This window comes from Mytilus californianus, unplaced genomic scaffold (assembly GCF_021869535.1).
Source record: "Mytilus californianus isolate M0D057914Y unplaced genomic scaffold, xbMytCali1.0.p SCAF_1, whole genome shotgun sequence".
Taxonomy (NCBI): domain Eukaryota; kingdom Metazoa; phylum Mollusca; class Bivalvia; order Mytilida; family Mytilidae; genus Mytilus; species Mytilus californianus.
Genome location: NW_026262581.1, coordinates 128,010,759 through 128,036,054, shown reverse-complemented (window position 1 = coordinate 128,036,054; position 25,296 = coordinate 128,010,759). Strand labels below are relative to the sequence as shown.

The 25,296-nt window shown below is 32.1% G+C and overlaps 1 protein-coding gene across 3 annotated transcripts; it reads left to right on the top strand.

Annotated features, from left to right (window-relative positions):
• The first annotated feature begins 480 nt into the window (after nucleotides 1–480).
• On the top strand, nucleotides 481–23,992 carry LOC127733880 (calumenin-like). 3 transcript variants are annotated; one of them, XM_052243342.1, is made up of 6 exons: nucleotides 481–686; nucleotides 14,935–15,102; nucleotides 15,675–15,822; nucleotides 16,417–16,582; nucleotides 21,763–21,958; nucleotides 22,238–23,992. In XM_052243342.1, exons 2-6 carry the CDS (start codon nucleotides 14,937–14,939, stop codon nucleotides 22,513–22,515), a joined length of 954 nt encoding a protein of 317 aa, XP_052099302.1. In that variant the 5' UTR covers nucleotides 481–686; nucleotides 14,935–14,936; the 3' UTR covers nucleotides 22,516–23,992. The 3 variants fall into 3 exon arrangements, with proteins under 3 accessions (XP_052099302.1, XP_052099290.1, XP_052099297.1); XM_052243330.1 differs by having other exon boundaries at nucleotides 16,417–16,591; XM_052243337.1 differs by having other exon boundaries at nucleotides 481–701; nucleotides 16,417–16,591.
• The last annotated feature ends 1,304 nt before the right edge of the window (nucleotides 23,993–25,296 follow it).

The window sequence follows — 25,296 nt, the reverse complement described above, 5'->3', positions numbered from 1 at the left end:
GTTTGTCTGTTTGTCTTTTCTTTTTTAGCCATGGCGTTGTCAGTTTTATTTTCGACTTAAGAGTTTGAAAGTCCCTTTGATGTACTGCAAAGTTTTTATAAAGCAAATGCGTGAGATTTGGCCAAATCTGTAAAGAGAAAAAAACAATATATCAAAAGAAAATGCCCCCAAATAAGCCTGAAAATGCGTGAGCCGGGCTTTGGTATTCTTCGTCTCTCCTCTACTGCACTGAAGATCCTGCAAGCCAAGTTTCTTCTTGTTGACTTAAGAAGGCAACTGCAAGTTTTTTGTAGGGAGATGGAAATCTGTATGATTTATTCGCCAGCCATCAGATCTTGGATTAATTCTGGGTCATAAGATTATAGGGTGTATAATAGTCCCACATTCATCCGAGTAAACAGTACGTCAGTGTTTTGATCAATATTACAAAGACATTTAGGCGCGAAAAGAAACTTGAGACATAAGTTATCTACCTTTTACATTCCCCGGTTAGCCAGCTGGCGGGGATTATATGTTGTTTGAGTTAGACGATCTTTGTACTACATTGTATCTAATCACACAAAGCCACGTGTATATATACACCTTTAGCATAATAATTGGCTGTTTAATTTAAAAGTAAAGAGAAGACGTGTGTTTTATTGTACATTCATACAGTGCTAAATTTGCAGACGACAGATTTGCAGAAGGTAAATCTTTTTCTGGTAAGACTGGGCATCTTTACACTACAGGGTATATTCATTAGTGAATTTTGGTAAATGAAATTTACAGTTAAATTGGGTAAAACTTTTTTTTATGATTTATGGAAGTAATGAAGAGTTAACTTAGAATGTCATCATTGATTAATTAATATTATACTGGTGAAGTTTCATTTGAATTTCACTAGTATTTAGTAATTATCCTGTGTTTTTCTGTTGCTGAAATTATAGATACATGTGGTATTAACAGGTTGGGAACAACCCCCCCCCCCCCCCAAATGAGTAATAACCCTTAAATAAAGGATTGTCCCTCAGTCAAAGGATTATTTTACTGTTGTAGAAAAGAAAAAAAGTAAAACTTAGCCTTTTAAATTCATTTATATTTGAACAACTTTTCTACAAGAGTGGTCCTCTTTTTTCAATGAGAAAAAAGATTAAAGTCGATGATCCAAAATTAATGAACATGTTTTACTTTTGTCAATATTATACCATACATGTGACAGAGTCACAACTGAAGATTTTAAAATTTTCAGCTGGAGTTTTGGCCTCATAACTGGAGATTTTTGTCTCCGTTTTTTGTGTTCATTTTGATAATAAAGCTACATATCCCTCCTTTTTTTTTTTAGATAAGAGTATTACTATTTAATGTATTCTCTTTAATAACAAGATTAATATAGAACTCAGTTGAAATCACGACTACAGGTGGGATTAGGAGTGAAGGGGTTATTAACACGTATTTGATCAAAATTGTCAAATTTGACTTCTGCTGGGTTTCAGGGGCGTTTTAAGGTGTGATTCGACCCTAAGAGATTTCTGGGAAATCAGGCATTTTCAAAAATTTGCAAACCATGCAAATTAGTTGACTCTTGATGCTGTAACTGATACTGATCTATCAAACTATGTAATGAGATGTGGGGGCATGGTATGGGTGGTGGTTTGGGCGAGAGTTTGTATATTTTCTGGTGGGTTTGAACCCACCCCAGCTGAAAAAATAGTCATTTTCAGTCTATTTTTTTAATTTTAATATGCCTTGCAGTCTTCATGATAAACCTTTGAATCCACAGGCCTGAATCTCAATTTTATGCAAAATTTTAGTTGAATTTTGTTGGCCTGTAGAGAAGATTTTTACAGGCCCGAAAGCAATTTTACAAGCCTGGGCTGTTGGGCCTGTGGTTGAGTGTGAAGACTGGCCTTGAGAGGTGAACATTGACCGAACTGTGTTTCTTTGTCAATCAATTATTACCTTTTAGTTACAGCAGTCCATCCATACTGAATGAATGAGCAGAAGTAAATGTGACTTGAGTGTCTTGTTGGGGAATTATTATTGGCAAGCCAGGTCTGCCTAAATGTCTGTTTTTACAGATTTCTGACATAAGAGTGTTTGACCCTAGATTTTACAGACCAGGTTTTTTTTAAATATTATACCTCCTTGTGTTCCTGTACCACCTATGCATGTAATTAGGATAATAGTTAATACCTACGGCACATACCATTAACTTAGTGGCCATCAAATGACTCCTATCCCCACCTGATTTTGTCTACTTTTCACATTTTTACGATTTTGAACTCTTAAGAAGGGCATTCAGGTTGTCATATTTTCTTACAAACGCATCTGGGAAGAGTTTATGGACCATAAATTGCATGGTTGAACTCCCTGCTGTCAACACAGTTCAGCTGGGGCAGTTCTAAAAAAGTATAAAGGGTCATACCATGGCCAGCCATCAAAGAATGGCGGTTGCAATCACGACTACAGGTGGTATTGGAGGCAAAGGTTAATAAGTAAACAACAATATATTGTATGTGTACTGGATAGATGTCACTGTCCTGTCACCTCCATAATAAGCTTTATTGAGGGCTGTCAGTTTACTCTATTGAATTGTTACATATTTTCATGTCAGGGCCTTTTATAGGCAACTAGACGGTACAGGTTTTTATACGCCCGTTTACAGGACGTACATGTATAATGGTATACCGTTGTCCGTCCGTTGTCAACATGTTGGACAGTAACTCAAAACTCTTCAACCAATTTGCATAAAACTGTGGTGAATTGTTCATATCTATTGATGTGAGCTCCCTTTCATTTTTTATAAAATTTAGATTTTACATTTCTGAGTTATGGGGTTTTATTCATTAAAAAAGATGTGATTTTCCAGTTTTCAGACAATAACTCAAAAATGCTTTCACCAATTTGCAAGAAACTTTCGTCAATTGTTTATATCTGTTGACATGAGCTCCATTTTGATTTTTATAAATTTTAGATTTTATTTTTTCCGAGTTATGGAGTTTTATTCATTAAAAAAAAGAGGGATTTTCCAGTTTTCGGACAATAACTCAAAGATGCTTGCAGCAGTTCTCATGAAACTTTGGAGAATTGTTTATATCTATTGATGTAAGCTCCCTTTCAATTTTTATAAATTTTAGATTTTACACTTCCGAGTTATGGGATTTTATTCATAAAAAAGGGGTGATTTTCTAGTTTTCGGACAATACCTTTTAAGTGCTTTGAACAGTTTTCATTAAACTTTGGTGACTGGTTTATATCAATTAAGATAACCTCCCTTTAGTTTCTCACAAATTTCTGATATGACATTGAGAAGTTTTGAAATTTATTCATAAAAAATGCGACGGGCATATCATGCGCTCATGGTGCAGCTGTTTATTCTCATTGTTGTAGGCTGTATGGTTGCCTATAATTGCTTACATCCACTTCATTTGAACTTTGTGAATAGTTGTCTCATTAGCAATAAAACCACATCTCCCTAGACCTAAACAAAAAATATATGTCTGTTTACGGTTACCCGACAGACCCTACTTTTGAGTGCCGACCTTAAGTCATTTTTGTTGAGCCTTCGACTTTAGTCGAAAAAGCGAGACATAGCGATCCTACATTCCGTCGGCGTCGGCGGCGGCGTCCACAAATATTCACTCTGTGGTTAAAGTTTTTGAAATTTTAATAACTTTCTTAAACTATCCTGGATTTGTACCAAACTTGGAAAGAAGCTTGTTTATGATCATACGATAGTATCCAGAAGTAAATTTGTTAAAAACAAAATTTCATTTTTTCTGTATTTTACTTATAAATGGACTTAGTTTTTCTGCCAGGAAACAATACATTCAGTCTGTTGTTAAAGTTTTTAAAATTTTAATAACTATCTTAAACTATCCTGGATTTGTACCAAACTTGGACAGAAGCTTGTTTATGATCATAAGATAGTATCCAGAAGTAAATTTGTTAAAAACAAAATTTCATTTTTTCCGTATTTTACTTATAAATGGACTTAGTTTTTCTGCCAGGAAACAATACATTCACTCTGTGGTTAAAGTTTTTAAAATTTTAATAACTTTCTTAAACTATCCTGGATTTGTACCAAATTTGGACAGAAGCTTGTTTACGATCAAAAGCTAGTATCTAGAAGGAAATTTTGTTAACATTTGTACCTGTTTATCCGTATATTACTTATAAATGGACTTAGTTTTTCTTCCAGTTAACATTCTGCAGTTAAAGTTTTTAAAACATTTATTAGATTCATAAACTATCCTGGATTTATACCAAACTTTGACAGTAGCTTCTTACAATCAAAAGATAGTATCTAAAGGAATATTTTTATTGATTTTTTTCCTCATTTTTGTTGAGCCTGCCATTAACAGCAAAATTAGGCGAGACACTGGGTTCCGCGGAACCCTTACAAATTTTATTCCTGTCGTAAAGTGAAAAATTAACTGAACTCTTGTCAAAAGCGAAGTTAGAGTTGCCAATAAAATGAATCAATTGCCTGATACATTTAAATGTTCACAATCTTGAATATGACAGTTATTTTAAGAAACTTGCGACTTGTTTGATGAAGTAAACTTTTTGACGCCATTTTTTTCCAACCAATAATCAAGGGAAATAATCCAATCATTGAAAATACAGGTAAACTTGGCCTGTGGACAACTCCGACCACTGCAAGACGGACCTCACGACTCAAAATCATGTCGCAAAAAATAAAAATAAATGAAAATACCGACTTACCTACCATATTTTTTTCAATGATGTAACCTTAAACAGACATATTTTTTTGGCCTTATCTTGACTAAATACATTTATGTATTTGATTTTTGTCCCCTTCTGTTTTTTTTTGTTTTTTCACCCCTTTCCCAATTTTTATATAGTGTTCCCATTCTTTATAATGTTGTAAGTTTTCAAATGTTTTGGATTTTTTTTCTAGCCATATTTTACATGGTCACTCTTAGCCAGATTTAGGAAATAATCATCATATGAAATTCAATTTAAGCATTGAAAAAAGTATAGGTCTCTCAAATAACTTTAAAAATTTGTATTTTTTTCATTTGTCCTAAGAAAGTTTAAATCTTTTAATTACCATTATTATACCATTCTATGTTTAATTTGTATTTCATTTATATTTTGTATCCATTTATATTATTTTAAGAGGATAATTTGAAAAACATGGTAAAACAAGGGAAGTAACAGAAATTTATACAAAAGTGTTTTACAATTAGCTTATCATTTTTGTTGAGCCTGCGACTTTCGTTGCAGAAAGCTCGACATAGGGAAAGTGATCCGGCGGCGGCATTGATTAACTTCTTAAAAGCTTAATATTTCAGAAGGTAGAAGACCTGGATGCTTCATACTTTGTATATAAATGCCTTATGATATGAAGTTTCCGTCTGTCATATTTCCATTGTCCTTGACCTCATTTTCATGGTTCAGTGACTATTTGAAAAAAAAGTTAAGATTTTTTTGTAATGTTAATTTCTCTCTTATAATGAGTATACCTTGCAAGGTCCTCATGCCTGTCAGACAGTTTTCACTTGACCTCAACCTCATTTCATGGATCAGTGAACAAGGTTAAGTTTTCATGGTCAAGTCCATATCTCAGATACTATAAGCAATAGGTCTACTATATTTGGTGTATGTAATGATTGTAAGGTGTACATGTCCAACTGGCAGGTGTCATCTGACCTTGACCTCATTTTCATGGTTCAGTGGTTAAAGTTAAGTTTTTGTGTTTTTGTCAGTTTTTTTAATACTGTATGGAATAGGTCAACTATATTTGGTGTATGGAAATATTTTACGATGTGCATGTCAGTCTGGCAGGTTTTATTTGACCTTGACATCATTTTCACGGTTCATTGCTCAATGTTAAGTTTTTATACGACCGCGGTCGTATATCATGTATATTGGTATCATGTCGTTGTCGTCGGCATCTGCATCGTCCGAAGACATTTGGTTTCCGAGCAATAACTTTAATTTAAGTGTATGGATCTCTATGAAATTTAACCAAAAGGTTCAATACCATAAAAGGAAGGTTGGGATTGTTTTGGGGGGTGATGGTTCCAACTGTTAAAGAAAATTCTCTTAAAAAAAAAATTGGGGGTCACAATTTATTTTGCTAATTCGTTTGTATATAGTCTGAAAACAGATTTACTAAGTATTGCGCAACAGCACAGTGTATTGCTCAACAGCAAGAAATCTTCAACTGAATATAAATTCAAATCATACAACCAATTTCAAGTTCTTTGACTACATTTATTCTGTGTCAGAAACCTATAATATGTCAAATATTTAATTACAATCCAAATTCAGACCTGTATCAAGCTTGAATATTGTGTCCATTTTTGCCCCAACTGTTCAGGGTTGGACCTCTGCGGTCGTATCCAGCTGCGCTAGGCGAAGCAGTTTATTGTGTTTTGGTCTGTTTTTCTAATACTGTAATAAATAAAATAGCCAAGCCTTAAAATGAAAATTCAAATAGTAGCTGTATATATAGACTTTTCTATTCACAACTATCCAACATTGCTTTCAACTGACTTGTGCAAGAATCTTCACACAATTACATATAATAAAGGGGTTTTAATATCATCTTTATCTTATTCTATTCACAGTCAATTATTTCAATTCAAAAGCAAACAAAAATTCAGCAACAATTTTCTGGTGACCAGTCAGCGGCTGCGGGTTCACATATTGCTTTTCTTTCATGTCTTTTTTTTAAAGAAAGCAACTTGTATATATGTATTTGTTAAATGGAATCATCATTTTAGCAACAAGATTTGTTCCAGTGCAATGCATACATGTGGGTCTTGTCGGTCCTTACCAGTTAGTTGTGGAACTGTACCCCTTATGGTCCTTGGGTGGTTTTTTATGCCCCCGCCATCACGGAGGGGGCATTAAGTTTTACCCTTGTCCGTCTGTACGTACGTCCCTCCGTCCGTCTGTACGTCCCAAAATTGGTTTCCGTTCTCTCACTTTAGTTTGCCTCAACTAAATGTTATGAAACTTATACACAATGCTTATTAACACAAAACACAGGTCAAGTTTGAATTTGGGTGGCGTCACTTTTACTGTTCTAGAGTTATGCCCCTTTACAAATGGAAAAATTGCTTAATTTTTCGTTTCCATTCTCTACCAAATGTTTTGAAAGTTATACACAATGCTTATTACCACAAAACACAAATCAAGTTTGAATTTTGGTGGTGTCACCGTTCTAGAGTTATGCCCCTGAAAAATTGCTGAATTTTTCGTTTCCGTTCTCTAACTTTAGCTTACCTCAACCAAAAGTTATGAAACTTATACACAATACTTCTTACCACAAAACTCAGATCAAGTACAGATTGGGTAGCGTCACTTATACAGTTCTTGAGTTATGTTCCTTTATATGTTATATGCAAGCGGGGGCATCATCTGTGACCCATAGACACATTCCCCATTTATTTTTTTTTATATTTGCCAAGGTCCGTCCTAGCTACAGTTCTGTAGCTTCTTAGAGTATGCTATTTAAATTATAGAAAATATATTTAGATGTTAATTAAAGATATATTATTGGATTAACTGAAGAGACATTATTAAATATGTATCTCATTTTCTATATTGTAAAGACATGATATTGAATTTTGATAAGCTTGTAACAGCTTTTACAAGCACAACATATTGATATATCATTTATTTAACAATTCAATCATGTTCAGTTAAATGTAAATTATGTAGCATTTTACCTTAATAATAAAGGCCATAGGAGTACATTATTGTGTTTTACTTTTGTTAAAACATATATATATCGACACAGAATATATTGTTGGTATTTCAGAAGAACATCGATGTCAATAATAATACTTGGGAAAATGAAATTTGCCCAATTTTCGCTAATTTAAGGTTCTGCACAAAAAAAAAGGGCCAGTTGGGTACAGTTAAAACAGTTGTTTTGTTTTTGGGTCCCATTTAAAAAAAGTGCAAGTAAAAATTTCTGAATTTACAAGAATGACAGTCTACATTTCATGACGAGAGATAGGGTTGAGTATTGATTATATAATTTTTACTCAAAAGAAATATTTGCAAATGAATAATTAGATAAACAATGGATGTAAATGATAAAACTAAATTTGCATGGCCTGATTTTGTTGCATTTAGTTATTTAAGTAAAAATAAAAGTATTGTACATAGCACTTTTAATTTACTAGACTATTATAATGTTATGAACTGATAATGGTATGATGCATAATTTATTATACATGTATTTCTCACAGATAAATTCCTAAAGGCCTGAAAAACTAAAACAAAAATCTTCTCAAACTACATATACCAGGCCAATTGAAACTAAACAGGAACACCATCATCTTTAAAGTATCTAGTATCAAAAATTGTGTGAGACAAACTCAATGGCCAACCAACATTGCCATCATGGCCAATAATAGAACATAGGGGTAAAATGCAAGTATTGTCTATTATCTTGAAAACTGTTATGAATAGAGAAAAAATGTTCACAATGTCCAGATCTACTTATTGTCCATTTTGACCAATATAATCTCTTACAGAGTCATGAATAATATCTTAAGCAAAAATTGGTTTGATAATGCATCATGTAGTGTGGAAGAACCTATTGATTTTTTACAGGTTATAAAGTGAGTTCATAAGGTCAAGGTCACAGCAGCTGTAAATAAACTGAAATTTGGGCAAAGTTTTGTTTTATTATAAAGATTGCATGAAATGCAATCAAAACCCTATGGTACTGACTTGATATCTATATCTTCCAAGGTTGATCACTACCTTTAATAGTTCAAACAAAATAGTGCAGTGAAGTGATCATTCTGTAGATCCTTTCCAGTCAATGTCATGCAATTTATTGATGATATGTTATACTTTGATATTTAAGTTACAATGTGCTGTGTATTTGAATTTCCGTACTTGTCAAGTAAACATTTTTTTATTAAAAATTGCACAAGTAATAAAATTGAGAATGGAAATGGGGAATGTGTCAAAGAGACAACAACCCGACCAAAGAGCAGAAAACAGCCGATGGCCACCAACGGGTCTTCAACACAGTGAGAAAATCGCACCCTGAGGTGGGCTTCAGCTGGCCCGCAAACAAAAATGTTTACTAGTTCTGTGAAAATGGACGCCATACTAAACTCCAAAACATTTAAATGAACTAATATTAAAAATGCATGGTAAATATGAGTCTTTTATAAAAATAGGTTAGACAACAAATGTACAATCATGAACAAAGGAAGATAACTCCAACTCAATATTTAGCTTGTCTAGCAAAATGCAATTCAAGTTTTGTTTAAAAATTCACAACATTGCAAAATGAAAACAATCTTTACCCTTCAGTGCTCACAAGCACTTTGATTGGATGTTGTCCTATGAACCCTCTCCAACTTTTACTAAAATTTGTGTGATAATGCCCCTTGTGATGAAGTAGAACTCAATGATTTTTGAAGTCATTAGGTCAAAGGTCACAGCAGCAATTGATAGACTGAAAGCTGAGCATAGTTTTGGCTTCCAGTTGTATCTTTTGAATAGTATGTTCTGAATTCACCAAACTCAGCTTGAGATATCCCCTTATTGATTGGTGTGAACAAGACTCTTTTAGGTTTTTTGGTCAGGTCAAAGGCAAGGTCACAAATCCTGTTTTGCATCATTTAGAGGACTAAAATAAGTCTTCATCACAAAAAAAATACTGTATATATTCAGAAATTTTGTGTACATAAATGAATTTATGATGATTTATTATAGCAATTGTTAAACAGACAAAAAATAGGAAATTAATTATTGTAATTTCAAGAAATGCTGCATATAAATAATGCTATCAGAATTTAAATTTGACTTTATATCTTTAAAAAATCTTATTCTTTCACAATTTTAGCCATTATTAAAAGATCGCAAATTTTTTTAATTTACAGAAAATACCCGACTCAAAAATCTGTTTTGTCTACTACAAATCAATAAAGATAGCAATTTGTTTTATGCACTCACTGTGCTTCTGGAATCTTTTTCTCCAAGTGGTCCTGTAAAAACTTAAAATTAAAATTTATATTTCGCAAGTTAGTAATCATTCAAGTTTGTGGCTATTTTGTTTGAATTGATATTTATGGATAAAATGATAAGTGATCAATCAAAAAATATCATAAATATGTATTTATTTGTTCATCAATACATCAGGCCACAGAAGTTCAATTTTTATACGCCCGTTTACGGGATGTATTATGGTATACCGTTGACCGTCCGTCCGTCGTCAACATGTCAGACATTTATTCAAAAAAGCTTAAACCAATATGCATGAAACTTTGGTGAATTGTTTATATCTATTGACGTGAGCTCCCTTTCATTTTTTATAAATTTCAGATTTATCATTTCCCGGTTTTGGGGTTTTAGTCATTAAAAAAGGGGGGATTTTCCAGTTTTTGGACAATAACTCAAAAACAATTTCACCAATTTGCATGAAACTTTTGTGAATTGTTCATATCTATTGACATGAGCTCCCTTTCGTTTTTTATAAATTTGGGATTTACCGTTTCCGAGTTTTGGGGTTTTATTCATTAAAAAAGGAGGGATTTTCCAGTTTTCGGAAAATAACTCTAAAAATATTTCACCAATTTTGCAAGAAACTTTTGTGAATTGTTCATATCTATTGATGTGAGCTCCCTTTCGTTTTTTATAAATGTCGGATTTACGTTTTCTGAGTTTTGGGGTTTTATTCATTAAAAAAGGGGGGATTTTCCAGTTTTCAGACAATAACTCAAAAACAATTTTACCAATTTGAAAGAAACTTTGGTGAATTGTTTATTTCTATCAACATGAGCTCCCTTTTGATTTTTATAAATTTCAGACTATACGTTTCTGATTTTTATGGGGTTTTATTCGTTACAAAAAGGGGGATTTTCCAGTTTTCGGACGACAATGTGAAAATGCTTTCAGCATTTTTTATGAAACTTTGGTAAATTGTTTATATCTATTTTTGTAAGCTTGATTATTATAAATTTTGATTTTATATTTCTGAATTATAAGATTTATTTGTTTATAGTCTGATATAGGAAGATGTGACAACAGATTTACTAAGTATTACGCTACAGCACATTGTATTGCACAACAGCAAGAAATCTTTCATATAACCAATTTCTAGTTCTTTGACTACATTTATTCAGAAACCTATAACATATCAAATATTTCATTACAATCCAAATTCAGACCTGTATCAAGCTTGAATATTGTGTCCATTTTTGCCCCAACTATTCACATGATTCAGGGTTGGACCTCTGAGGGCGTATCCAGCTGCGCTCAGTGAAGCAGTTTATTAGGTCTTTGTAGGAAATAAAAGCTGAACAGTTAGCAACTTTTTAATGTTAATTATTCCCTTTGACAGAACTTTAGGAAGTTTGTGTACTAAAATATTTGCATCATTTGTATCAGAGAGATCAATTTCTTCAAAAGTAAGATCTTGTAAAGTTAGGAGAGATAAGAATACTAATATCCTTTCATTAATCAGTATTGATGGCTTATATTCCATTGATCAGTGTTGATGGCTTATATTCCATTGATCAGTGTTGATGGCTTATATTCCATTGATCAGTGTTGATGGCTTATATTTCATTGATCAGTATTGATGGCTTATATTCCATTGATCTTGAAATAAAGATTACCACAGATACACCAGGATCTGCCTACCTGACTTGCACTGAAAAATTGACAGCAAGAATCAATTGAGAACTAAATTTAAGACAAAGAGATGGCTTTTAATTTAACAGCACCTGTATATGAAGTATAAAATACATAGATCTATTAGTTGATTAGATATTCAAACATGTGTGTTTCCTATTAGAATATTTTGATAGAGGATTATTGTATATAGAACTAAAGGGATATCATTTTTAACCGGATTTTCGAAGTAAACATTGGTTATTGATTTGGGGATATACGGCGGGCGGGTGGGTGGGCTGGCGGGTGGGTGTCTGTCAAACAGTGTCCATTCATTTACATAAAAATGCTTTGAAGAAAATTTTTCAAATTTAGATATGTTGTTTCCTGTGACTAATTGAAGGTCAAGTTCAATTTTCATGATTTTAGCTTTTCTCCATTTGTTCAGTTATAGCCCTTTCCCAAGAATTCAGTTTTTGATGAATTAATCCATTTCTGTACAAAGGGAAATAACTTATTTTTTAAAAGATTTTTAAAAGACATTGTATAAATGATAAATGATATTTTGGATTTTTTTTTTCTTTTCTTTGGTAAATTGTTTGAATAATTTTGTGGTAGGTTTGTTTGTTATTCTGTATAAACTAATTTTCTGAATGCTATATATATAATTTTTTTTTATGAAGTGAACTTCTTTAATTAGATAATAATCTATTTTAATTAAAGGATATATTTCATTACATTACATTGTGTAGATAAAGTTGATAGATAAGTTGCAGATCTATATTAGTTTGTGACAAATGAAAGAAAAAATATTTGGACATATTAATATATTTGATTATAATTTTAAAATAGATATACATTGTGTTACATCATATCTAATTTTAGAGAACTATTTTTATTGAAATCATATCTATGTTAAACCATATTTCTGTTCAAAGGGAAATAACTCAAACTTATTCCATGAACCAGTAATGATAACATCAAAATTTCTTTATAACTATTTTTTTAAGTCATGTGTGTTATGAAGGTAGATGTCACAGTTGTTGTGTGGTATTTTATTTTTGTTGTGTGTGTTAATGTTTAATTTTTACATGATCCTGTTTGGGGTTCAGATTTGCAAATATCATTTTCATTATTAATTAGATAATAATCTATTATAAATATTCAATCACAATCCAAATTCAGAGCTGTTTTCAGCTTAAATGTTGTGTCCATACTTGCTCAACTGTTCAGGGTTGGACCTCTGTAGGAAAATACCGTTTTGCTGTCACTCGACAGCCTCTTGTGTGATATTTGCTTACATCATATCTAATTATAGCCTTATTTACCAAAATTCAGAAAGTATGTATAATAATCTTTATCATGTTCCCTTTGAAAATTGGGATAGAGACTCTGAATGTGCTGCTCAAGACGTTTTTCTTCGATAGTGATACACATTCTTGTGAAAAAGACATTGATTTCTAACTGACTTGTACTGTCTAACCCAAATAATTCAGTCCCTCCCCGTAATCTATCTCTCCTACTTGTGAGGGCCTGACTTCCTAACACAATAAAAACTCTTCATGAATCCTGGATTGCGATTGGTGCCCTGTAGAAGAGGTGACCAAATTCAGCAATCATCTCAATTTTATTGAGATAGGTAAATCCCAAGCTATTCCGAATAATTGATTGAAGATTTTTCATTGTCTATGCATTCAGGCGTTAATGAAGTAATAGGAATTCAGTGGAATATAATGAATGAATTATTCAGGTTTCCCAATGTGACATCAATTTTACCATTTTTTGGGAAATGGTTAATGTTAATGCTGTATACTATTGAATGGGTATTAATCATTTAGTTCATATCATATCAACAAAGACATATATGCATGCTAATTATATAACAAGGACATGTTGAATTCTATCAGGAATCAAGAAATTTTGTAAATTGTAATTGCTAGCAGCTATACAATGGCAGACATCTCTCATGACACTGTTTCCTCATTTATAGAAGGAAGTTAAATCTAAATATACCCGTACATGTTATGAATATAAAATAATTATTATTTATGAGGGTGACATATCTAAAGACTTAATTTTCTGAAGTATTTCTTGAATCCTGGACCTCAGATGATACTGTTAATAGCTAAAATGGTGTCATTTATCTAAATGTCATGTGTATATATGTAACACTCCCAAACGTGTCCATCCCCCCAAACGTGTCCGATACCCCCAAACGTGTCCGATACCCCCAAACGTGTCTATTCCGCCCAAACGTGTCCTTCAAATCATAAATCGCCCAAACGTGTCCGATAATTGTTATTCGCCAAAACGTGTCCAGATGAAAACGCCACAACGTCTCAAAACTTTTAGCGCCAATATAACTCTTTGAAGTCAAAAACGTTTACGGCAATTATATGGCGTGGGATACGATAAAAGACGTCGGGTTCGGTTGAATTCTTAAAAATCAAAGTAGCTACCCAAAGAAATCTGGAGGAAAGTTTAGTAAGCCGTATAGACAAATGTTCAAGACATGCTTCACTGCACAGTGACTTCTGCTTTCAAAAAAATAGACACCAGGTTAAAAAAGAATCCCACAATAAATAGTTATTTTTACTTGCAGCGGTTTTAATAATGTTTTATATAAAGTTCAGATAGAGGTATTTCAAAAATAAAAATTTAATATATTTTATCTTGTAAATTTTCACGGTGCTTCACTGTTAATAAAGTGGAAACTTATTAGCATTAATTTGTTCAACGCCGGTTATTTTTTATTAAGTATGAAAGCTAAATTTGCAACACCTAATGAACTATTGAATGTTGATTGCTTAATGTCCAGTGGCAAATATGTCATGCGTATTTAAAAAAAACATAAACATTGCAATTTATTAGTTTTGTACAGTTTTAATAATTGTTTACTTAGTGGATTCTATTGTACTAATATTCTTCGATGATACCTAAATGGCTATATAATGTATGAGGGTATTGTACGACCTGCTTCATGCAAAAGAGGTTTGTGTGCTTTTAAAAGTGAGACTTTACGGTTTCATATAAACCGGACACGTTTGGCCTTTTTTTTAATTAAATGGACACAACTGGGCGCTTATAAACAGAACACGTTTTGGCGCCCTTTAGCAACTAGACATGTTTTGCAGTTCAGCGACGTCATATGGACACGTTTGGGGGAATCGGACACGTTTGGGGGGATGGACACATTTCTGAGTGTTACATATATAATATTGTTCCCTAAATCCACTTTAATTTACAGCTGAGGAAACAGTTAAGATTTAAAACACATGTATATACATATATATCAAATGTTTTTAACAATGTCTTTCTTTTTGTTTTCAGAAATGGATTTCACATTTTTATTGCTAGTGTTAGCTGTTGGCCTTGCTTGTGGTGAGAAAGAAACAGACAAGCATGGAGCAGGACACAAACCACCCAGCCACATGCACCATGATCATGTCGATAAAGATGGCGAACACAATTCCCATTATGACCATGAGGCAGTATTAGGTATATTCTTAATTTCATATAGATAACACTGGTCTGAACACAATCCTAAATAAAACTTCAGTAATTAGCTATTGGTGCTCAGCATGCCTGAACTCAAAACATTAGTTGATAAAGGGGAGGATTTTGATAAAGAAACCTTTTAAATAATTCCATAGGTATATCTCATGTTTCTGGAATAACCCCCACTAGGTATGCACATGGAACTCCTCTGAAAAAATAACAGATAAACAAGCAAAAACAACAAGTGTTTCTTTAGTTCATCTGATAGGACTTAACAGATGCATGTAACATTAGCACATTTTTTGTCAAATTTCCCAGTTACATGCACATCAGTGTTTGTTTCTGGCTGAAAGAAAATTGCTACCTTCTTATTTTTTTTTTTGATTTTCAGTTGAAGTTTCAACGAGGAAAGTTGTATGCAAAATTTTACCAAAATCTGTGACATAGCCCATTTACTGTAACTTGAACTTAAGCGATACACATGTTATGTCCTATATTATACTACACCATCAGTGTAAATTGTTTGCAAAACAACAAATCTTATAGTTAACAATATTTTTGCCTTGTAATAGGGTCTAAAAAATTAGAAGAAGAGTTTGATGATTTGAGTCCAGAGGAATCAAAAAGACGATTGGCATTATTGGTAAAGAAGATGGATGTAAATGGTGATGGATTTGTAACAGCAGAGGAACTAACACAGTGGATTCTTTCATCTTTTCAGTTAGTCTTACTTTCAAAATGTTAAATTTGCTTCTTTTATTTGTTAAAACTCAGTATTTCTACATATTTGAATGGTTTTAAATACTGGCAAAAAATGTCCATGAGAGATCAGTGTTTATCACAGTCTATTTTTCTGTAATACTACAATGGAGAAGATATGTTATGGGTGTTATCCCTATAGGTTTCTTTATCCTTACTAAAAATTAAAAAAAAGAATGCTTGATGCCATTAATGATTAACCTTTTAAAAAAAAACATGTTACTTATATTTTTATTACACAGATTAACTGTAATATGAAATTTGTTTTTAAAAAAGTATGAAAGATTTAACATTTTGTTTTATCATTGTTTATTTTGAGACATTTTGATTTTACTTGTTACTGGTTCAAATTTGATCATTAAATTATTGTAACAAAGAACATAAATCATAAGGTGCAATATGTTCGACAAAAACATGATTATAAAATTGATTTCCACAATTTCGTGAATTTTTAATTAAAAGTTTTTTAATAGAAAAACTTTTCTTACTCAGTATAGTTACTGTTGCAAAACCTTAATCTAAATTGCTTTGTATTTTTGTCTGATTACCTTTTAGAAAACTGGACGAAGAAGATTCTTTAGAACAGTTAAAAGAACATGATACTGACAAAGATGGGAAGGTGACATGGAAAGAGTACATTAGTAAACAGTATGGTTATAATCCAGAAGATATGGAAGATTTTAAGCACAGAGACCAAGAAGATCTGGAAGACTTCAACAAGGTAAAAAAGGTCAGTATACAGGACAACTCTTTGTTTATATGGATTTTATATCCTTTGGTGGCAGTTTACAGTTTTTACTTTGCTCTTTAGTTCGTTGGTTGTTTTTGTTTACTTTTATTATTTTTATATCTGAATGAAAAGAATATTATGCAGATATTATGCATGTTTTTTCCCTTTCTAAATATATTTATTATTGATGCATGTTGGAAATTATGACAAGTTTCAGTTTTAACTGTTAAATTGCTCAGTCATAAGAAATGAAAGTAGAATACATTACTTTTTCTCAAAGGATTACATCTATATATTTGTTCACACATAGAATACGGACAAAATATACATGACTTTTTATGTTAAGGGTTGCTGCCTACCCTTTTTTATGTCTTAAAACGCTTACCCTAATGTTTTTATTTGAACTTTTGATGGAAATTGGGACAAAATGGCTGGTCTCCTCATAAGTTGAAGTTAAAAGAATTGATAAAAAAAACCCCAAAAAAACACACCCTTTCTATATGAATACATGTATAAGGAGATGTGGTGTGATTGCCAATGAGACGACTACCCACCAGAGTTCAAATAACGTGGATGTAACGAATATGACAAACATAAATCAACAACATCTACTGAATACCAGGCATGTAAAGAATGTGGCGGTTGAATTATGTCTGTGAGCGCTCAATCCTCCCCTTAACTGGGACAAGGGTGGGACAGCAGAACATAAGAACAAACCCTTAAAGTCAGTTGCAATTGTCTTAATCGAATAGATTGGTAGAGAGAAAAAAAACTAACATAAGAAAGACACAAAGCACTTTATTTTTCTCATGAAAATAAAAGCAAACACTTTTCTTTTTTTTGACCTAAGTGTTAAGTTGAAGATCAAGAAAAGAACTTTTTAGCAGAATAGGAAAATGCTGAATTATTAAGGTTTAAGGTTTCTAATAAATAATATGTAACAGCATCTTTTGACCTATATACATTCGTTTTTATGTCTTGTGTTGTAAAGTTTCTGTTTCATCGACATTAAAAAATACAAAGAAGCAGACTTGAATTCATTGAATATCAGTTCTGACAAAGTTCTAGTCACTATTGTAAATGGTGAGAGAAAGAATTAGCTGTTTAATCATGTGACTTCTTTCAATAAATGTAGTCAAGTAGATGAAAGTTAATTAGGAACATAAAGTAAAGACAAATGTTGTTAAAAGGAAATTGAATGATAATGTAAACTGCCATCTAAGAAGAGTTTCCTGTATACATCAATTACAAATGTAGTTTTAAGATTATTTCTCCTTGTTTATTCTTGTAATATAATATGGTACTGAAACCATGATTGACAATGTGATTATCTACAAAGGGTGCACTATCTTTGCAAACTGACTTCAAAACTTTTATAAACATTTGAAAACTTCAGAAATTCTTTTCATCTAGTGAATTTCTGTGGAAGAGTTTAATTAGGTTTTTACAGCAAAAGTGATCAGCAATACAAGATGTACAAAAACGCCAATATAACTGAAACCATTGGAGGACTGCTTAAGGAGTAAAAGAATGACAGTTGACTTCTTATAAGAGTCTTTGTGGTTGAATGACAAATTTTGTCTAGCCTTGACGGAGTCAAAGAACAAGACCTAGGTATGCTGTTTCCAGCCGCGGCAGCAGCAGTGGCAGCATCAACAATGTATTAGTTTGTGATTATGTCAGTTTATGGGGAACCATTAGTGTTAGGTCAAAGATCTTTGGTATGCAGTTGTATTGACATTGGCACATGTTGTTTCCATAGAGATAATTTGCCCCCGCCCCCTAAGTGACGGTCTATTGACTTTGAAACATTTGTTTAGTTTACATGTATTAGTTTGTGATTTGGTCAGTTTATGGGGAAGCACTAATGGTAGGTTAATGATATTTGGTATGCAGTTGTATCAACATTGGCACATCTCATTTCCATGATCAAGATTATTTGACCCTTAGTCATGGTCCACTGGCTTTATAACTTTTGCTTAGTTTACATGTATAAGTTTGTGATTAGGTCAGTTTATGGGGAACCACTAGTGGAAGGACAATGGTTGTAATAACATTGGCACATCTCATTTCCATGGAGATAATTTGGCCTGCACCCTCAGTCATGGTCTATTGACTTTAAAACTTTTGCTAAATTTACATGTATTAGTTTGTGATTAGGTCAGTTTATGGGGAACCACTAGTGGTAGGTCAATGATATTTGGTATGCAGTTATATTGGCCTAGGCACATCTCTTTTCACCGGAGATTGTTTGGCCCTGTACCTTCAGTCATGGTTCATTGACTTTGAATATTTTGTATAACTTAAATGTTTAAGTATTGCTATTTTATTTTCAACATTTGCATTTTACTATCAAAATAACAAAAAGGCGATCCTGTGTTAACAGTTTATTACTTATTTTGTGTTTTTTTTTGCAGTAACTATAGTAGATAGAGAAAAAAATTATCAGCAGGATGAAGATCTACAAATAAGTCAACATGACCGAAATGGTCAATTGACTCCTCATATGAGTGATTGCACTAAAAGAAACTTTTACCAATTTTGTGATTTTTTGAAGAAACTGTATTAGTTTGAGATAAACTATAAACAGCAAAAATGATTAGCAGGACAAGATCTAAAAATAAGTAAATCGGCTGAAATCCTGTGTCTTCTCATTATAGAATTATTGCCCTTTAATGGCTATTTTTGCCAATTTTTGTGTTATTGTGTGAATACTAATTAACTATAGTATGAAGAGAAAAACTTTATACCTAAAATTATGATATTTTGGCTGTAGTCATATACAATAAAATTGAGAATGGAAATGGGGAATGTGTCAAAGAGACAACAACCCGACCAAAGGGCAGAAAACAGCCGAAGGCCACCAATGTATTGGTTAAGTTTTTGCCTGAGCAGAAAGTGTCAGAATTTAACTTTTTTCGTCTAAACGATCAATGCAAGTTTTATCTCTGATGTGTTAGTAAGTTTTTCCATTTCAGGTGTCAAAACAATAATTATTTAATATACTTTAATTATCAAAATGTAACTTCAATAGATCTATAGCTATCCTGAGTTCTAATGTCAAACTGTTGCAACTAATAATTTTTTTAGATCAATTCTTTCAAATTATTATCTTTATGGTTTTTGTCTCTGATGGGTTAGTGAGTTGTTCCATTTCAGGTGTCAAAACAATAATTATTTTATATACTGTAATTAATAAAATGTAAGTTTGAAAGATCTGCTCTCAGTTCAATGTCAAACTATTGCAATTAATTGATTTTTTAAAGATAATTTCTTTCAGATAATTATCAAAATGGTGCTTGTATCTGATTCTTAATTATTTTGTTCCATTCCAGGTGTCAAAACAAATTATTATCTTATATAATTTAAAAAAATATTTTTTTGGTGAAATTGATTTGGCAAAATTAAAATATGCAATTGATCCAAGTGCCAAATTTGATCCACTATTTCCTTGACCTCATATTCATGGTTCAGCAATTGCTAGAAATTTTTTGTGAAATACTCTATAATTATATTTGTATATGGGATCCTTGCAAGGTCTCCATGTCCTTCAGACATGCCAGGGTTCACCTGCCCTTGACCTCATTTAATGGATCAGTGGTCAAAGTTAAGTTTTTAGTGCAATGATTGTTAGGTGCACATGTAAGACTTGCAGGTTTCATCTGACCTTGACCTAATTTTCATGGTTCATTGGTCAGTGTTAAGTTTTTTGTTGTTTGGTCTGTTTCTCAGATACTTTAAGCATAGAGCCACTGTGTTTGATGTATAGAATGATTGGAAGGTGTACATGTCTGTCTGGCAGGTTTCATCTGACCTTGACTTCATTCAATTACTATAAGCAAGAGGTTAACTAAAGCTTGTGTATGGAATGATTGTGAGGTGTACATGTGTGTCTGGCAGGGTTCATCTGACCATGACCTCACTTTTATTGTTCCTTAATCAGTAATTTCTTTTCTCTAAGTATAAGCAATAGTATACAGTATAATTTACTGGCTATGAGGACAATGAAATATTTCTGTGAAATTATATTCTGTATTGACGTCATAATAATTTGACTGCGCAAATAGCACAGTTACAGTATAAACAATCATGTGGAAGTTTCTGGAGATGAGTCAATTCAAACGATACAGAAAGTAAGGGAAAATTTCCCGCAAAAAGACTATTAACTGGTAAATAGTTTTTGAAACTATTAAGAGGTTAATAGTCTTTTTCAGACACTTTGGGAAAAATAGTGAATTTATTCGTCTAGAATTTTATAAAGAATATACATACTGAGGTATAATAATTTACTATATTCAGTGTATGGAATGATTGCCTGCTGTTCATGTTGTCTGGCAGGGTTCATCTGACTTTAACCTCATTTTTATGGTTCATTGGTCAATGTTCAAATTATGTAATTGGATCTGTTTCTCCGATACTTTAAGCAATAGTCTAACTATATTCGGTATATGGTATGAAATTCAATCATGATAAGTAAAGCAGGCAGGACATTACTACCTGTGAACTCTTGTTTTTAGAAACTATAGTAGATAGAGAGAATCTGTAAATACCAAAATTGATCAGCAGGTCAAGATTGAAAAATAAGTTACATTAATGAAATCGTCAGTCGACTCCTTTCAGGAGTTATTGTCCAATACTTTTGCAATTTAGCTGGAAACTACTGGAAATATTCCTATTGCATTGTATTGATTATTAACAACAGGTTAACTACCATATTTTTTTTCAGGTTCTCTTCAAATTTGTGATTGGTTTCATTCATCAAAACCTCAGATGCATGCCATAATCAGAAAAATCTTAAATTGGGGACTATTTTATCAGGAAGGGGACTTGTGAAAATATTCCATATGAATTCTTGTTGCTGGGATTACAGCTTCATTTATTTCCTGGTTTATGTTCAACTGTAAATTCAGAAATTTCTGCACTCATTTTTATTATTGCAAAATTAATTATTGTGATTTAAGGAAATGTTGAGTACAAATAATGCTACCAGAATTTAAAATGCAAGTTTTTATTTTTGAGAAACTTATCTTGTTGCAATTTTCGCAATAATAAAAACATTGCAAAAATTTCTGAATTTACCGTTAATGACATGCAAACTTGTTGTAACTTTACTCTGTGTATACACTTTAAATAAATAAGGTGTTAACCCATCATTTAACTTACAATTATAGATGGTAGAAGAAGACCATTCAAAGTTCAATGCCGCAGATGAAGACAAAGATGGAGCACTGAATGAGAAGGAATATGTAGCCTTCGAATTCCCGTATGACTTCAAACATATGCATGAAGTTGAAATGGACAGATCTATGAAAGATTATGATAAAGATACTGATGGATTTATCTCATTACAAGAATTTCTTGGACAAGGTAATTTTTTTATTCAGACAGAATATGTTGTATGTCATATTTTTTGATAAAAAACTGGTTTGTTGTGTATGAAAACTGATGAAAATAATGATTTTCCTAAATAATGGAAAAAATGACTTCACAAAGCAAATATCTTCACGTCACAATATCCTATGACATGATTTTCCCATATGACCACAGGTCAATCAGGGCAGTTCATTTATAAAACTGAAATTGGAAAGTCGCCTTTTAAGAATTTTGAATAAGGTGATATTTCATAATACATACTTTATAATTCAGAGGGTGCTGATGATCCAGAATGGGAAGCAACAGAAAAAGAAAGATTTACAGATTATGATAAAAATAATGATGGGAAATTAGACAAAGAGGAGATGAAACCATGGATTTTACCAGATAATATGGAAACAGCAACAGAGGAATCAGACCATTTAATTGGCCGAGCTGATGATGATAAAGATGGAAAGCTATCAGAAAAAGAAATTGTTGATCATAACGAAGACTTTGTAGGCAGTCAAGCAACAAACTATGGTGCATTCCTTCCACACGAAGAATTGTAACCTTCGCCTCTCTAGAACTACTTCATAATTTGTGAACATGATGCAATGAGTAAATATTATATTAAAAATCTATTTTAATTTTTTTTCTTTGATAGTTGGGGGATAGGAGAAAATTGTTCAAATACTGTCTCATGTATATTTTTGACAAGATAGTAGTGCTTTTCATTTTTGTAAAAACCTATAAAGCCTTAATATCTTTTGGAAATTTTTAAAGGAAATTATTTTTTTAAAGCCATGCCAGGATAATGTTGTTATAATCCCCATTTTACCTTATTGTATCATGTTGTGTATTTTTTCATTGCATTTTTTTGTTTCATTTGTTTTGTTAGTGTTGAAAAAAAATTCCATTTTTCAATTTTTCAGGTTTGTTGTTCATGAAATTTGAATCTGATTATTGTTATAAAAGTTGTATTTGTTTTAGAGCTTTAATACACTGCTTTAATATGTATCATAGTTTTTATAAGAATACTAGTATGGATTATTCTGCTGAAAGATTTAGATTTCAAACGATTTAAGGTGGAGGTTGTTAGAATTTATAATGAACAAATTAGTGTAATGAATGTGAACCTTTTATCATGTGCAATAAGTTATAATACTCCAGTTCTACATGTATATAACAGTTAACATAATCAGGTGCTGATGATTTTTTACATGTTGTATTCATATCACATTTATTTAAATGAGGATCCTATAAAATAAGCTGAGATTGATAGTATATTAAGGGTATAAACCGGACAAGGGGAGGCCATTTTTGACATGCTAATAACTGTCAGATGTGGAAAACTAAGTTGTAAATTTGCTGTGATATGAATAATTTAAACCATCTATCTATAATTTCATATTAAGGTTGAGTTAAAGCAATTCATTTGTATTATTGTAAGGCTTGGATTCATTTGAACAGGTCACTAGTTATGATGTTACATTAGTAAAAGTTTTAAAATGTTTGAGAAAAATTAAGCGATGATACTCAAGATATTTGAATATTATCTGTATTCTTAAAACACTGTAACAATATATCTGTCTTTTTGTCAGAAACATGTCAATACATATATGGTCATCTAAATTTGTACCTTCTAGAGTCTGATTTCTCTATATATCCATTTTAATTTTGTGGCTAGGAAGATAATGTGTTTCTTGAATGAAAATAAGCACTTGTATCCTAAATTATTATTGTGGAATCCAATGTATCTGTTGGATCAATGGACATGCCATAATAGTTTGTAGGACACCTTTAGTTCCTTAACTTTGAGCTTAAAATCTTGAATTGTTAATTTTCATATTTTTTAACAACCTATATATATTATATTTCAAAAACCACATAAAAATTTAGACTATTGATATTGTAATGAATTATGATGGATTCGTGTGAGATATTTTTCTTTTAAAAGGACCAAAGTTATGTTTTATTGATGATGCAAGATTTAGAATATGATGTAGTTGTTATTAAACTCTAAGCTTATTAAAAGTTTTATTTATATATCTTTTTGTTTTTATCATTTACTGGCTGTTTTTTCATCAGTTTATGTGTCTGTCATCTTTTTTGAACTTTCATACATTTTTTTAGAGGCATTTATAATTAAGCATAATGGGAGAAGTCATTATCAAAATTGTTTGTTTTCCATTTTTAACAATCACCTTGGTTGCTTTTACGTGTGGTAAAAAATGATTGGGGGGGGGGGGGGGGGGGGGGGGGGGAGTGAATGAATCATCATTATTAAATATTACCAATCTTTTATAGAAAATAATAGGGGTACTTCAGACCCTTGACATCCTATTTAATAAAATTGTTTCAGAGACTAATAGAATTTAGTTCTGATTTTTGATCTGGAAATCCCAATCTTTTTCAAGAAACAATTAAAGAATGTATCCAAATGTCTGTTTCAATGAACAACAAAAGTGGCAACAACTATTCAATATATAGTTCTTGTTTATCCTCCCTTTGTCCCACTCATAACCTTTTGCTGGAACTGTTTTGTCATTTAATGAAATCAAATTTTAAAAAAATTGGTCCTTGCTGTCAGCCTTTAAGAAATATATAAATAAATTATACCCCTTAACATAATAATAAATGATAGCCCTTTACATAAAGATAAGTTTGCAAATATCTAACAAGAGTGCACATACTGAAATGTCTCACCTGTTTACTTCGCATTGATTTCATGTTGAAAGTCTGTAACATTAAGGTTTTACTACGCGTATCGCATAAACTTAACATAATCAATGTTCTACGAAAATGAGGTCACGGTGTGATGAACCATGCCAGACAGACATGTACACCTTACAAGCGTTCCATACGCCAAATACAGTTAACTCTTGTTGTCTCTAACTCGGTTGACTCTAAATTTGGACGAGTTGAAGTTTTCCCATGATCCTGAACTTTGTTCCATATAAATATATGTATTTCAACTCCCGATGAGTAGATATTGTGGTTGACTCAAACGAAGATTAACAAAAGCATTCAAATTCCATTATTTATCTCAAACTAATACATGTCCATTTTCATTGAACAAGTACACATTTTTATTTAGGGGCCAGCTGAAGCCCGCATCTGGGTGCGTGTTTTTCTCGCTGTGTTGAAGACCCATTGGTGGCCTTCGGCTGTTTTCTGCTCTTTGGTCGGGTTGTTGTCTCTTTGACACATTCCCCATTTCCATTCTGAATTTTACATATGTCAAAATATGACCTCAGGGATTTAAATAGATTGAAGAGTTCACCTGACAATACATGTGTAATTAAATTTCCGGTCACGGACCACGGAATTGATTTATGACATTCTTTTTC

Bases quoted from the DNA above. Each gene is read 5' to 3' on its own strand.
- LOC127733880 (XM_052243330.1), top strand. From the start codon at position 14,937: ATGGATTTCACATTTTTATTGCTAGTGTTAGCTGTTGGCCTTGCTTGT. The intron at 15,823-16,416 runs GTTAGTCTTACT...ATTACCTTTTAG, and splicing joins TGGATTCTTTCATCTTTTCA to AAAACTGGACGAAGAAGATT. The intron at 16,592-21,762 runs GTCAGTATACAG...TTACAATTATAG, and splicing joins ACTTCAACAAGGTAAAAAAG to ATGGTAGAAGAAGACCATTC.